The sequence below is a fragment of the Petaurus breviceps genome, unplaced genomic scaffold (assembly GCF_028583685.1).
Source record: "Petaurus breviceps papuanus isolate PSGF00001 unplaced genomic scaffold, PetGlider_PUasm1.0 38, whole genome shotgun sequence".
NCBI classification, from domain to species: Eukaryota; Metazoa; Chordata; class Mammalia; order Diprotodontia; family Petauridae; genus Petaurus; species Petaurus breviceps.
Genome location: NW_027186304.1, coordinates 105,161,831 through 105,179,138, shown reverse-complemented (window position 1 = coordinate 105,179,138; position 17,308 = coordinate 105,161,831). Strand labels below are relative to the sequence as shown.

The 17,308-nt window shown below is 33.7% G+C and overlaps 1 protein-coding gene across 3 annotated transcripts in view; it reads right to left on the bottom strand.

Moving 5' to 3' along the window:
• Window positions 1–17,308, bottom strand: part of PIGN (phosphatidylinositol glycan anchor biosynthesis class N) — a 226,101-nt gene that overhangs the window by 161,929 nt on the left and 46,864 nt on the right. For all 3 annotated transcript variants that reach the window (XM_069100249.1, XM_069100250.1, XM_069100251.1), the window contains exon 6: window positions 12,493–12,599. In XM_069100249.1, the coding sequence (XP_068956350.1) occupies window positions 12,493–12,599 (107 nt within the window). The remainder of the gene's footprint in view (window positions 1–12,492; window positions 12,600–17,308) is intronic.

Sequence of the window (17,308 nt, the reverse complement as noted above, 5' to 3'; positions counted from 1 at the left end):
GAAAAGGTACAGTGGGAGAAAAGAGGAGGACACAAGACAGAGCATGATTAATGAGTGTGACCTGGATGAAGATCCAGCAAAGGATTCTGAAAAGGAGCAGTCAGACAGAATATAGAAGACAGTGTAGTATCACGGAAACCTGTAGAGAAGAGAGTATCAAGGAAGAGAGATGGACTGGCAATGTTAAAGGCTGTAATGAGATCTAAAAGGATGAAGGCTGAGAAAAGGCTATTAGATTTTGCAATTAAGGGATCACTGATAATTCCGTCTGCAAGCCTTTGTACAGGTTGTCCCCCATTGCTGAAATGTACTTCCTTGTCACATTCATATCATATTTAACTTCTTTTTTTAATATTTAACTTGTTTTAAGAGTGAAGGAAGATGCTATCTGCATCCAGAGAAAGAAATGATAATGTATGGAGATTGAAGAATGTATAGAATAATTTATATACACATACATAAACACATCTATTTGTGTCTAATGGATCTAATGGTGTCCATCTCTAGGGCTGGAGGTGGAGGAGGGAGAAAAAAAAAAAGAAACTGATATGATAACTTTACTGTATATTTAAAAGGAATAGCAAGTTATACATAGTAAATTTGCAATTTCAAGTGCAATCAGCTTTCTTATTACACTATGTTATGGAAATGCATGTTTTATTTCATAAATTATAAATTAATTAATTAAAAAACATATGTTTGAGGAATGAGGCAATTTTTTCTTGAATTGCCCTATTTAATGATAAGCAGCTTAAGTTTTAATAAATTTTTTACTCATTAGGGCACTTACAGACTAATATAAGAAATCTGTGCATCTTGTACTTATATAGTTATTACAAAATACGGGAAAACAATCTGAGGGGAAATTACTTCCATCTAAGAAAAGTACATGTCTAACTTAGTTAAAATAAAATTAATCAATAAAGGAGTTCTGTATTCAGAGTTAAAAAAAAAAAAGAGTGGTTCTCCCTGACTGGAAACCTTTCTTCCTTCAGCTGACAGTACTCCGTCCCTCCTCAAGATATCATTCATTTCAGTTTTCTATATGTTGTAGCCCTAGTAGAATTTAAGCTTCTCAAAGGCAAGAGTTGTTTTGCATTTCAGTCTTTGCATCCCCAGTGCCTCAAACACAAGAGATTTAACTATTAATTATTGGTTGAACTGAACCTAAGTTGGCTTCTCTAAATGTAGCTGCCTTTTAATTTAAAATCATGATACAATGCACAGTTTATACAACAGAAATAAGTTCTATATATAACGTACAATAGGCACTAAAAGGATGAGACTAAACACAAAGAAAATACTTCTAATGGATTAAATTACTTTGAATTTCTTATAAAATAATTTAGGCTTCAGATGTCAGAAAATTCTTTAGAAATAGATCAGAATCTGGGTAGTAATCAAAGAAAACCATTAAAAATGACAAAATATTAAGAAAATAAAAAATGAAACTAGATATAAAAGTAAAATGATACAATGATCGGTGATAGCTTGGTTTGAAGACATGAAAATGATCATATATCAAGATCAACAATTCTCATTAGTCAAAGGGGATGGATTAAGTATGAAAACTTTAGATTAAATATTGTAAAAAGTACATTAAAATTCTAAGCCGGTTATTGAATGGGAGAAAATCTCCAAGAAAAGCAGTTAATCATGATCAAATGATCTAATCTCATTTAGAGTAAATGTACATTTAATGGAAGACAGTTCAGTAAAAATTAAATCAATTTCAGCATGATGGAAAGTTGAATAAGATTTGTTTTCAGAAGTCCCAACTAGGATAAATTATTTAGAATTTACTCATGAGCTTATGAATTTGCAAGCATGTCTGTTAATTTAACTAAAAAGGGCAGAGGCAGGTCAGGAGGCAGCTGCACACAGAGGCAGGCTGAGAAGGCAGTGGCATGCACAGGCAGGCTGGAGGAGGCCTGATCAACTTAGGGGTCAAGTTGTCCCACCAACCACAAGGGCCAGTACCAGGCCTATCATCAAAGGGCTGGGACTGGGAAAGAGCAAGGTAAGAACCAAATGCAGGGCCCCTGTCCTGGACAGCAAATACTCCTGGGACTACCACTCCATAGCCCAGAAATTTTTTAAAAAGCCCCTATCAGGACCTCCAAAGACCAGGATGACAGAGTGAACCTCGCCTGCTCCAACTACCCCCCCTCCCCCAACCAAAACATAGTAACTATTGCCCCAGGGCAAAACTCTCAATAGTAAAGGCTTGGAAACCCTAGAGGAAGGGTGTGGCTAGGGTCCTGACTCAAAATGGGTAGAAAGCAGACTAGAAAGACTCTGGAGTCCTTCTATCCTCAGAGGGAAGAACCAAACACAGAGGGAGACAATGTGAACTCCACACCCACAGCTGAAACATCAACCGGGAAGGGGTCCCAAGCACAGAAAGCTCTCCTAGATGAGCTCAAAGGGAACTTTGAAAACCAAATGAGAGAGACAGAAGACAAAATGAATAATTCTTTTAAAATCAAAATTGCAGAATTAGAAAAACATTATAATGAAGAAAACAGCTCCTTAAAAAGAAAAGTGTATGATATGGAAAAAGAGCTCCAAAAACTAACCAAGGAAAATAATTTGCTAAAAACTAGAATCAACCAAATTGAAACAAATAACTCTATGAGGAACCAAGAATTAGTCAAACAAAACAACAAGAATGAAAAAATAGAAAAAGAGGTAAAATACCTCAATGGAAAAATAACTGACCTGGAAAACAGATCCAGGAGAGATAATCTGAGAATCATAGGCCTACCACAAAAACATGATGAAAAAAATGAGCCTGGACAACATTTTCCAAGAGCTCATTAAGGAAAATTGCCCTGAGATACTGAGGGTGAAATAGAAATCAAGAGAATACACCGGATACCTCCTGAAAGCGATCCCAAACTGAAAAGTCCTTGAAATGTTGTGGCCAAACTCAAGAACTACCAGATAAAAGAGAAAATACTTCAAGAAGACAGAAAGAAATAATTCAAATATAGAGGAATCACAGTGAGGATCAAACAGGATTTGGCAGCCTCTATACTGAGAGATCAGAGGCAGTGGAATACAATTTTCCAGAAGGCAAAAGAGCTCGGGTTACAACCAAGGATCACCTACCCAGCAAGACTGAGAATATTCTTCCAGGCAAAGAGATGGTCATTCAGCGAAATAACAGATTTCCAGACCTTCCTGATGAAAAAGCCAGAACTCAATGGAAAATTCAACCTCCAATTACGAGATGCAAGAGTGACATAGAAAGGTAAACAAGGAACACACACACACACACACACACACACACCCTGTTATTTAATAAGAGCAAACTGTTTATAGACCAGTAGAGGGTATGAATATAAAATACACAAAATGATGATTTAAAAAAATCTTATTAAGGGCTACAAAGGGACTGCAATGGAAGAAGAGGAATGAATGAAGTGGAAAGGGTAAATTATGCCATACAAAGAGGCATAAAAACAATATAGCAGAGGAAAAGAGGGGAGGGAGATGAGTATTATATGAGCTTTTCCCTCCTTGGGTCTGCTGCAAGGAGGGAATAACAACCAGTTAAGCATAGGACTCTATGGAGAAGAAATGCAAAACATATCACATTAGAGAAAAGGGGGGAGGGAGAGGAGCTTTGCATGAGATTTGTTCCTGTCACTCTTGGTGCAAAGAAGAAATAACATACTTCATTAAGTATAAAAATATCCTACAGGCAGTAGGAGTGGGAAAGGGCTATGAAGGGGGGGGCATTGTAGAGAGGGAAGAAGTAAGGGGGAAGGGGAGGAAAAAGGAGGGGAGCTGAATAGGGGAATACTGAGGGAGGTGGTGGTCAAAAGGAAAACTATTAAGGAGGGGAAGGGAGAGAAGGAGAAAAAATATAAGCATTAACAGGGGAGGGAATAGGATGGAGGGAAAGAAACAGATAATAATCATAACTGTAAATGTGAACAGAATGAACTCTCCCATAAAACAGAGATGGATAGCAGAATGGATTAGAAATCATAATCCTACAATATACTGTTTACAAGAAACACATCTGAAACAGAGGGATTCACACAGGGTAAAGGTAAAAGGCTGGAGTGAAATATATCATGCCTCAGCTAAAGTAAAAAAAGCAGGGGTAGCAATCTTTATCTCATATAAAGCAAAAGCAAAAATTGACCTAATTAAAAGAGATAAGGAAGGAAACTATATCCTGTTAAAAGGCACCATTGAGAATGAAGCAATAGCATTACTTAACATATATGCACCAAATTCCTAGAGGAGAAGGTAAAGGAATTAGAGGAAGAAATAGATAGCAAAACTATACTAGTGGGAGACCTTAATCTCCCCCTCTCTGAACTTGATAAATCTAACCTCAAAATAAACAAGAAGGAAGTTAAGGAGGTGAATAGGATTTTAGAGTGGATAGGTATGATAGATCTCTGGAGAAAACTGAATGGGGATAAAAAGGAATATACTTTCTTCTCAGCGGTTCATGGCACATACTCAAAAATTGACCATGTCCTAGGGCATAAAAACCTCACAATTCTATGCAGTAAGGCAGAAATATTAAATGCATCCCTTTCAGATCATGATGCAATAAAAGGCCATGGAAAGACAGACTAAAAACTAATTGGAAATTAAACAATTTAATCCTAAAGAATGAGTGGGTCAAACAAGAAATTATAGAAACAATCAGTAATTTCACTCAAGAGAATGATAATAATGAGACAACATACCAAAATTTGTGGGATGCATTAATGGCAGTTCTTAGGGGAAGTTTTATATCCCTGAGTGCATACATGATTAAGTTAGAGAAAAGGGAGGTCAACGAATTGGGCATGCAATTGAAAAACCTAGAAAAAGAACAAATTCAAAATCCCCAATTAAATACTAAATTAGAAATATTGATAACCAAAGGAGAGATTAATAAAATTGAAATTAAGAAAACTATTGAATTAATAAATGAAACTGAGAGCTGGTTTTATAAAAAAAAACAATAAAATTAATAGAGATTAGTCAATATAATAAAAAAAAAGAAAACCAAACTATGAGTATCAAAAATGAAAAGGGTGAATCTATCTCCAATGAAGAAGAAATCAAAACAGTAATTAGGAATTATTTCTCCCAATTGTATGCACATAAATTTGACAATATTAGGGAAATGGATGAATATTTACAAAAATACAAGTTACCCAGATTAACTGAAGAGGAAGTAAATTACTTAAATAACCCCATCTCAGAAAAAGAAATTGAACAAGCCATCAGTCAACTCCCTAGGAAAAAATCTCCAGGGCCAGGTGGATTTACTAGTGAATTCTATCAAACATTTAAAGAACAATTGATTCTAATACTCTACAAACTATTTGGGAAAATCAGTGAAGAAGGAGTCCTACCAAATTCTTTTTATGACACAAATATGGTACTGATACCTAAATCAGGAAGAGATAAAACAGAGAAAGAAAATTATAGACCAATCTCCCTCATGAATATAAATGCAAATATTTTAAATAAAATATTAGCGAAAAGACTACAGCAACTTATCTCAAGAATAATATACTTTGATCAGGTAGATTTGATCAGATTCCAGGAATGCAAGGATGATTTAATATTGGGAAAACCATCAGTATAATTTATCATATCAACAATAAAACTAGCAGAAACCACATGATTATCTCAATAGATGCAGAAAAGGCTTTTGACAAAATACAACATCTATTCCTATTAAAAACACTAGAAAGTATAGGAATAAATGGAGCCTTCCTTAAAATAATAGGTAGCATCTATTTAAAAGCATCAGCAAATATTATATATAATGGGGATAAGCTAGAAGCATTTCCAATAAGATGAGGGGTGAAACAAGGTTGTCCACTATCACTCCTCTTATTCAATCTGGTACTAGAATGTTAGCAGTAGCAATTAGAGAAGAAAAAGAAATCAAAGAAATCAAATTAGGCAAAGAAGAGACCAAGCTATCACTCTTTGCAGATGATATGATGATATACTTAGAGAATCCTAGAGAATCAAGTAAAAAATGACTTGGCAAAATTGACTAAATTTGGCAAAGTTGAAGGATATAAAATAAACCCACATAAATCCTTGGAATCCCTATATATTTCCAATGAAATTCAAAAGCAAGAAATAGTAAGAGAAATCGCATTTAAAGTTACTGTAGACATTATAAAACATTTGTGAATCTACCTGCCAAAACAAACATAGGACCTATATGACCACAACTACAAAATTCTTTTCACACAAATAAAGTCAGGTCTAACTAACTGGAAAAATATCAATTGCTCATGTCTGGGTCGAGTTAATATAATAAAAATGACAATTTTACCTAAATTAAATTATATATTTAGTGCCATACCAATCAATTTACCAAAAAACTACTTCATAGAGCTAGAAAAAATAGTAACAAAATTCATTTGTTAGAATAAATCCAGAATATTAAGGGAATTAATGAAAAAAAATGCTAGGGAAGGTAGACTAGCTATATCAGATTTCAATCTGTATTATAAAGCAGCAGTCATCAAAACTACTTGGTACTGGCTGAGGAATAGAGTAGTGGATCAATGGAATAGATTAGGCACAAGAGATTCAGCAGTCAATGACTATAGTAATCTATTGTTTGATAAACCCAGAGACCCCAGTTTTGGGGATAAGAACTCACTATTTGACAAAAACTGCTGGGAAAACTGGAATATAGTATGGCAGAAACCGGGCATAAACCATTATCTAACACCATATACCAAAATCAAGTCTAAATGGATGCATGATCTAGGTATAAAGGTTGATACTGTAAGCAATCTCAGAAAACAAAGAATAGTTTACCTGTAAGATTTGTGGAGAGGGAAAGACTTTATGACTAAACAAGAATTAGAGAGCATTATAAAATGCAAAATGGATAATTTTGATTATATTAAATTGAAAAGTTTCTGTACAAACAAAGCCAATGTAACCAAGATTAAGAGGGAGGTGGGAAATTGGGAAAGAATTTTTACAACATATGTCTCTGATAAAGGACTCATTTCTAAAGTATACAGATAATTGAGTCAAATCTATAAGAATACAAGTCACTCCCCAATTGATAAATGTCAAAGGATATGAACAGGCAGTTTTCAGAGAAAAAAGTTAAAGATATCTATAAGCACATGAAGAATGCTCTAAATTACTATTGATTAGAGAAATGCAAATCAAAACAACTCTGAGGTACCACATCTTACTAGTCAGATTGGCTAAGATGACAAAACAGGAAAATAACAAATGCTGGAGAGGATGTGGGCAAATTAGAACACTAATGCATTGATGGTAGAGTTGTGAACTGATCCAACCTTTCTGGAGAGCAATCTGGAATTATGCCCACAGGGCTATAAACAATTTCATACCCTTTGACCCAGTAATACCACTTTGAGGGTTGTATCCCAAAGAGATCACAGAAGTGGGAGATAGACCCATATGTACAAAAATATTTATAGCAGCTCTTTTTGTGGTAGCAAAGAATTGGAAATTAAGGGGGTGCCCATCAGTTGGGGAATGGCTGAACAAGTTGTGGTATATACATGTTATAGAATACTATTGTGCTATAAGAAATGAGGAGCAGATGGACTTCATATTTACCTGGAGAGTCTTATATGAACTGATGCTGAGTGAGAAGAGTAGAACCAGGAGAAATTTGTACATGATTGCAGACACAACGTATGTGTGATAACCAACGTTGATAGACTGGACTCTTCTCAGCAATGTATTGATATAAGTCAATACCAAAAGATTTATGATGGAAAGAGATGTCTACATCCAGAGAAAGAACTAGAAAGAACTGAGTTTGTATCCAGATTGAAGGAAACTATCTGATCTTTTTCCTTTTCTTGTTTGGTTTTATTTCCTCTTTACCATTTTTCATTCCATCTGATTCCGTCTTTATAACCTCACTAATGTCTAATGTGAGAGTATTTACAGATCCTATACTTGACTCTATGCCGCCATGGGTGGGGGGGGGGGGGGGGGGGGGGAGAGGAGGGAGGAGGACAGAATGTGAAACTCAAGCAATTGTGGAATTCAATCTTATAAACTAAAAGTAAACAAATAAATTAATAAAAAAAAGAAAAAAATTTAACTAAAAAGATTTAACTCAAATGAAATTAGTTAAATATAGGTATAAAAAGATAGTGACAGAGACTAGACCTGTTCTTTTAACTGTATAAGGAATTTCCAGGTAAGGAAACTCCTTTGTACTAATGTAGACTGGTACATTCTCTACAACTTCTAGTCCTAAAGAGGTGCTTAGAACACTGAGAAGTTAAGTAATGTGCCTGAGGTCACACAGCCAGAGTGTCCAAGTTAGGATTTAAACCCAGGTCTTCCCCAACTTTGAGGTTGGCTCTCAAGTCATTAAACCATTACCTCTGATATAAATATAAATAAACCAATATAACTTAACTGTATGGTTCATGTCAAACTTCATAAAATGTTAACAGCAATTTCTTTCCACAAAATTAAGGTGGAGACTTAACTTGAGACTTTTTGTAAAACAATCTAATGGTTCTAATGAAGTCAGTAGCAAGAAAGGACACATAGCATTTAGAGTAAAATTCAGAAACTAAAGTTACTCAAAAACACAGCAAAAAAAAAACCCCAATAACATAACCCTCCTTTACATCTAAAATATCATAGAACTCACTCAAAGTACTATAATAGGATTCTTGTCCTCTGAATAATTTTAGATTCTAAATAGAAATCTTGACTTTGCTACTTCTTAGTTGTTTGAGTATTATGGATCATTTTGATTCTCTTGCTCTCAATTTCCTTATCTTTAAAATGGATATTCTAAAACCCAAGTTATCTATCTTATAGGGTTGTTGGTTAAATTGAATCATTAAGAATGTATGAAGAGGACTTTGTAAACCATTATGCACTAGACTAAATAAATATCAACAGCAATAGTATTAAGATTCCTATAACTTAGTGGATAGCTTCTTCCATAACTTATAAAAGACAGGGTTACTTTCATTCCACTGTTTTAATACGTTAATAGTAGATCATGGTAGCTCTGGAATAAGCATTTAAAAAGCAATCACCTATTGTCTGGGGCCAAGTAATTGAAGAGTTTTTTTTTTTATTTCAGTCTTATCATGTCATATACTTTCTGTTCACTTCTTGGCAGTAGGTGTATTCATTTAGCTGTGTTCTTAGTACAGATATGTTTTCAGTATACTATAATCACCCAGTTCTAGGTAAAGTGATATTTGTAAGGTCTGGAGCACAGTCAGGGGTGTGATGGAAACAGCTCACTTTGGCTCAATGAGAGCCCACTGTTACATTTCCATTGTGAGCAATGACACCTCAAAAATGAATAATCACTACAAATCAGGGCATGGTATTACTTTGTTGACTGTCTTATACTTTAAAAAGTATTAATGATACAGATTAAGCCCAAAAGTGTCTTGTATACATCCCCACCGCCTAAGCTAATAATCATGATGATGATGATGATGATAACTGACATTTATTAGGCACTTTAAGGTTATAAAGCACTTTACAAAGTGCTTACATCCATTATCTCATTTGAGCCTCACAATTTATTCAGAGTATAGCCAAAGAACAGAGTCAAAGAACAGAGTAAACCTAACATGTCCACAAAGGATCAAACTCTCAACATGTGCTAAGGAGATAAACATCTTTTAACCTAAAACTAACACAGAGATAGAAAGGAATTTATTAGCAAGAAAATTTGCCTACTTTATAGAAGTTACATTCCAACTTCAGAAGTTTAACAGCTTATTTCTTCCAACAGAATGTAGGGTAGAGGCTTTGATTGTTCTCTTTGTAATTCCAGTTCCAAGCACATATGAAGTACTTAAATACTTGTTGAATAAATGAATGAATAAACACATTTTCATTATGTCAACTAGGGTGAGACTATTCAAGGAAGAAGGAGTAACAGAAAGCACACAGGACAAAGCAGAGGACACCTTCAGAAAGTAGTAGCATGCTAGTTCATTCAGGGCAAAAATATAACAGGATAAAACTGGTAAGTGGCATCAAAACAAAGTCTGTGTGACTATTTATTGGATCTGTTGTAGAAAAGGTGCTGTTCAGGTGTGACTTGTACTAGGTGACCTCTGCAGTGACTTCTATCTGAGATACTTATTCTGAGGTCATTGGTCATATCATGAAGGTCTCTGAAAATCAGAGTAAGGGAAGTGGAAGACAATAGTGAACTGCTGAAAGTTTTTGGGTCATTTTGTGATGGCATCAGACTTACGCATCTAAGAGTTGAGACAAGTCAAGTCAAGAAGCATTATATTAAGTACTTACTATGTGCCTGGCACTGTGTAAAGACTGGAATATTAATCTGGCAATAAAGTATGATATTTAATGGAAAGAGGAGATAAACTAGAAGCAAATGAGCTCTTATAGCAGTTCAGATGACAGGAAATGAAGGCCTGAACTAGAAGGACCACAATAGGCAGACATAGCAAGGAGAGGATGGATACAAATACATGGGATTGACAAGAAAATACAAACTAAATGTGAGTAAATCAATTACCATTAATGAAAAATCAAATTCAAGCAAATGCTCTACAATCATCAGGACTTGGCAACTCATCATACATAACAGTGAATGGGAAGGGGGAAAGGAGTGTGAAAAATGATTACAAAGTTCTGAGCACAGGTGATCTAGAAGAATAAACAGAAGAAGTGACCACAATTCATCACTGCTCTTTCTGGGGAGTGGGGATATTGAACTGTTTTGAAAGAGATGAGAAACACTGATAGAATGGGAAAATCGACATAGCAAACCACTGCAGTATCTGCATTTATAACACATGACAAGAGCTTCCTCACCCTCTATTCTTCCTTGGCACTGTGACAAATGTTAGTACTATTTAGTAATCTCAAACAGCTCTTCAGTGTATAAAAATCACAGGCATCTAACCATGACCATTTTTTTGTTTGTTTCTCCAATCTTTTTTGTGTATAAAATGTTAGAAAGAAATTGTAACCTTTTACAATTTAATTTATAGGACTCATGAATGACTCATACTTGTAAAAGAACTTTTTCAAAGAGAATTTTCACATTTATTTTCTCCTTTGATCTTCACAAAATCCCTATAAAGCTGAGAGGCTGAGCATTATTATCTGTTTTACAAACAGGGAAGGAAAGCAAGGGAATTAAAGTGGACTGAACGAACAGCTAGGTGACGACTAATACTGGAATCCCAAGTTCCCTGAGTTCCAATCAAATTTATTTACCACTGTTATTACACTGTTCAATGAGGCACAATTATAAGACAACATTTTCTAGTGTTTTTAAATGGTACCTCAACTCTGAAGAAATTTACAAATTGAATTCAATAAACATTCAATAAATTTTTCCTACTATATCCAAAGTGACACTAAGGATACAAATAAAAAGTTACTGCTCTCAAATAGTTTTACATGCTACTAGGAGAATACAACATATATATATACACATATATAGAGAGAGACAGATGTATATATGTGTGTGTATGTATGCATATAGGTACACACATATATAAATAGAAAATATGTAAAAATTAACTTATTAATTTAATTAAAAGGAAGTGTACTAATAACTGGGATATGGGAGGGGTGTTTGGAGAGGGGACATGCAGAGTCCGGAAAAGTCTCATGGAGTAAATAGTACTTGATCTAGTGCTTTATCCATGTTTTGAAGTAAAGTAGGATTCCAAAAGGCAGAGGTGAGGAAGGAACATACTTTAGATATAGGGCACCTACTATGTTTGCTATTGTATAGAGAATGGATAAATAACTGACTAGTTTGACAAGGATGGAGACTTGATGATGAAAAAAAATATGAAGTAAGATTAGAAAAGTGGAGGTAGATTGTAAAGGGCCTTTAAGGCCAGGCTGAAAATTCTATATTTTATCCTAAAAGTAAGAGGGAATATCGTCCAAGATTTTTGAATGCGAGCATGACATGATCAGATTTGTTTTTTAAGAATATCAATTTAGACTTTACTTACTGTGTGACCCTGAACAAGTCACTTAATCCTGTTTGTCTCAGTTTCTCCATCTGTAAAATGAACTGGAGAAGGAAATAGCAAACCACTGCAGTATCTTTGCCAAGAAAACCCCAAATGGGGTCATGGAGAGTTGGACATAAATGAAAAATGAAAGAACAACACCAATGGAGACTGATTTGAGAGGAGACTGGATGGAAGGAAATAATTTGCATTTTTTTCAGAATTCAGTATTTTAAAGTAATTTTTCTAATATGTGAAGTTCAAATTCATTCTAGGATTCATTCATGACAAATAGAATCTAAATTAACATGGCATTCATGCTTAGATACAAACAGTAATTACAAACAGTAATAACAGTACATTGAACTACAAATATCAGCTCACAAGTCTGAAAATATTCCCTACTATTGTACTGTATGTAAAAGTGAATAAATTATATCAATTTATATATTATATTAATAAGTTATATATATATGTAAAAAGTGAATAAAATTATATTCACCTTAACCTGGTCAAAAACCCAGGTGTCAAGCCGTGCTGCATCTTGCGCACCAAAGTCTTCTTTTTCAGCTGTATAACAATGGATATAAACATGGTCTCCACTTGCACCTGAAGGAAATAGTTGTGTAATTTTTTTTAAATTCTCAAAAACTATGCTAAAACATAATTATATGTCTCTTATAACTACTTCTGGAGCTTAATGGATATACAATTAGTATGATTCTGAAGATAATCTATGCTCGTTAGGATTTTTACATCTAAAATGTACTATGTAGATTTAATTCTTGAGTTACCTAAAGGCAGAAAAAAGTTTAAATATTCTAGCTCTATTACCTATGAATTTTGTGAATTTTTATAATTCTGTCTTTATTTTTATAATTATCATTAACAAAAAAGAACAGAGAGGCAAACTAACAGTGTGCAGAGTGTCAAACTCACTGCAATTCTCCACAATGTGGCCAACCAGATTAAATTGTATTTGGGAAATGTTTAACAAAATAAATACAAAGATAATACAACATAGATAATGTAAATTTGTGGTCTTCTAAGTCAATGTGTGGTTAGCAGGGATCCATTTCTATTTGAATTTGATACCATTAGTGTAGAATGTGCATTAGGCTATGAATCAATAGCTCTAATTCCATCTTTGCCTATAACTAAGTTATAGTAAGACAACCCATCTGTTCCACTCTGACCTTCAATTTGATCATCTGTAAAAAGAAAGGGTTAGACTAGTTAATCTCTAGCTAATCTTTCAACTCTAGATCATATGATTTCTATGAGAACAAATAATAAAGAAAACATCAGATAATTCCAAACACAATTAAGGGATGAAAATGTAAATTTACATTTCATTATTGTACTGGTTTTTAATTATTCTTAGTCAATAACTCTCCTTGCTATAAATACTAAAAGTACAATTTTACAGGTATACTTTTTTAAGATTCATGTTCTAAAGGGAAAAGCACTTTAAATATATAAGGTCACGTTGTTTAAAAAAATTAGGATGGAAAGAAGTAATTTTCAAATTTATGGTTAGAAAGAGAATTCTTTAAAAGCTAAATAACAGAGAGGATCATTAGATAAAAGATAATTTCAATTACACAAAATTGAAACAATTTTTTGCAAGAATGCAATCAATAAAATGAGGAAAGAAACAGAAATTTTAAGTTGGGGAAAAAAGTTGGTGTCAAACATACCCTATATATCCAAGATATATTAGGAATTAATATAAATATTTGACTTTTAAGAGTCATTTCCTAACATAAAAAAAGGAGAAAAGATGTGAACAAATAACCTTGTGAAAAAATGTTCCAAATCACTAGTAATAAAATAAGTAGAAATGAAAACTACTTGGAAATTTCACTGCATACCCACCAAACTGGCAAAAGTGATAATAGATGCAAACAGTGTCTTTTGAGAAACAGGTATACAAATATGCTCCAATATAATCTTGGCAGAATTATGGATTAGTCCAAACTTTTTGGAGACAATTTTGAACTATGTAAAAATAGTTCTTAAACTGTTTATAACCTTTGACCAAATAATGTCACTCCTGGGCATATATAACCCAAAGAGTTAAATGATGGGGAAAAAAAATGTCCCAACTATGAAACAAACATTCATAGCAGTACTTCTTGAGTAAGCAAAACTAAAAAAAACTAGATACAAGGTGAGTGTCTATTCAATGGGAAACTGCTGAACAAATTATAACATATGAATTTTCAAAAGATTGTTGTACCATAAAATGATAAATGAGAACTTCAGAGAAATATGAGAAAACTTCTATAATGAGATGCAGAACATAAGAAAAATATAAACAATGATTAAAATAATGTGAACTCAAACAACACTACAAGGCAGTTATACTCATACTAATTGCAATGAACAATTTTGGGCCTGGAAAACAAAGGATGAAACACATCTCCTCTTTACGTATAAGTGGGAGTGCACAATGAAACATATATTGTCAGATTTGGCTTCTTCATTGGTCATTCACTTAACTTTTCCTTTATAACAAGTGAAAGTTTAGTAGGGAGATGAAGAATATACTGAGAAATGTCTAATGGGGGGGAAGGGACTGATTTTAAAAAAGACACAAGGAAGACATGTTAACTAAGAAGATGACAATAGTTTTGTATAAGAATATTCATACATGACTATTATGGAAAATAGGTTATCAAAGGATCACTACAAGCCCAGTCAATATGTTGTCAGTCTCCATAAATTAAAATTAGGAAAATATTTCTGAAGAAATTTCAGACATATAACCATGGGTCTCCATAAATCTAAGTTAGGAAAAGTTTTTTGGGAAAAAAATTCAAATTCATAATGCTGGCTCTTGGTGAACAACATAACATGGGTAAGAGAAAATTCTCTCTCTGAATTAATAATTACACATTAACATATTTTCAGGTAGATGAGAGAAAAACAATGGCAACTGAAAATTTCGATATCTGGGGAATTCTGAACTGGGAGTGTAAGGAGAAAGGTAATGAAATTCTGTAGTCATTGGCTTGAATTCTTAAAGCTTCAGGCCTTTAAAGCAGGCTGGCTCCATTATTTCTGCAAAGTGGTTTCTAAATGGGAAAATGTTCCTGTCACATTATGGCCAAATAATTTTGTTGATTTGTTGGTTACCCCAGTTGCATAATACAATTTAGAAAGCTTCAGGGCTTCTCAGTGCAAAAGTCAATGTTTCAGAGTTAGTGCTTACAAAGATCATACCCCTGCCTATGTGAACTGCCACAAACTTTCTGTTTACAGGTAAATGAATATCCAAATGTTTCAGTGACACTAAAAGACTAATTATAAGAATCTGAGTTGTTACATAATTGTTTTTAGAAGGTACTTTTAAAGGCTTTTCTCCTAGTACAAAAGTTCCATAATTTGCTGACTAAAGAAATTAGACAAAATTACATTATCCCAGTACCCTCAATGAACAAAAGGGCATTAGAAACAGACTCAAATTTCCAACTGCTATTATGGTATCTATTAACTTTCAGAATGATTCGTTAAGATACAGAATACTATACTACATCTTCACATATCTGAAAAGGATTCTTTTTATAAATACCTAAATGGGTAAGGGTGAGAAATTGGGAATTCAACCAGCCATTTCTTTCTAGGCTACTTTATTCTGTTAGGACAGGCCTCTTTCAGTAATATGGCTCTTACTGAGTTTATCAGAAGCTGAGCACACATCACTATGGGTAGTCTTGGTTAGTGGCAGGGTCGGGGGAAGGGGGAACAAAACAGAATAAACATTATAGTACAATCTTAAGAAAAATTTATTTGCATACTGTGTCTAAATAAGCAAAAAATTTTTAGAAAAATGGATATTGTAACCTTCTGGGTTTTGTTTGATAATGTAACATAATATAATCAACTTCCTTTTGAAAAATGACTTTTACTGACTTTTGTCAAAAATGACTTTTGTCCCTTCACTTCCCCACCCAGCCCATTCTTTTGTGATAAGCAAAAATATTCAGTGCAGAGACTATGACTGATAAACATATATAGTATTATGTCTGGATAGTCTCCCACCTCTCAGTCTAGAGGAAGAAAGGATGATTCACTCTCTATTCTACAGGAATAAAAAAGGCTTTTCAGATTCTCAGGCTTGACTTCCTTTAAGCAATCTATTCATTTACATTTCTGTAGTCACTGAGTATACTATTCTCCAAGTTCTGCTTACTTCATTCTGTGTCAATTCATATGAATTTTTGCATTCCTCTGAAGTCCTTTTCTTCATCATTCTTACTGCACAATAATATTTCATTCATATACCAAGATTTTTTTCATCCATTCCTCAATCAATGGGTATTCGCCTTGTTTGGAGTTATTATAACAAAAAATGTTGCTGTGCATATAGCATAAACTTTCAATTGCCTCTGCTTCAATTGCCTCTGCTAATAGAGGAAGACAGTTGAGGTCAATCTGAAGCTTTAACAATAAGAATAATCTTGCTATTTCACTATAGAGTACCTTCCTAAATTCTTTTAACATTAACCTAAGAAAAACTAAGTCTGTGATATCTGAGCAGTGAACACATGCAAAGAAAGAAAATTGTATGCAAAAAAAAAAAAAAGGAGGCTATTAAAAGTGTGCTGGCACCAATACATTGCTGGTGGAGCTGTTGACTAGCTCATTGTTCCTAGAAAATAGTTTGGAATTATATACAGAGAAAAGTCAATAGACATCATATCCTTTTCACCAAGCAATACTACTAATGGACAGATAACCTAAGGAGGTGATAGAAATAAAAGCCTCATGTGTACCAGAATATTCATAGCAGCATTCTTTCTGATAGAAAAATAGAGAACAAAGTAGCAGCCCATAGATTGGGCAAACATTAAACAAACATATTAGAAAACATATGAAGCATATTAGAAATTCAGAGAAACATGGAAAAATATATGTAAAATGATAGAATGAAGAGAGACTACCCAAGGACACAATAGAAATGATGGCCAAGATATCGTAAATGAAGACAAAACCAAAAGGCAGTTGAATCCTGATTAATTGCAATAACCAAAGTTAGGCCTGGAGAACAGATGATAAAACAGATTTCCCTCTTCTCATTAAAGAAGTACTAGACTGGGGTATAGAATATCACCTTCTCTATAAGTTGCAGTTAGTCATTTTTGCTTAACTGTTTTTCTTTGTTAATAGCAAGAATAAGAGACATTGGGAAATATCTATGGTATAGAAAAATAAAAGACATTAATAATAAGTACAAAAATAAAATCAGAGGATACTTTTTTTTTAAAGCAATTGGGGTTAAATAACTTGCTCAAGGTTACACGGACAGTTAT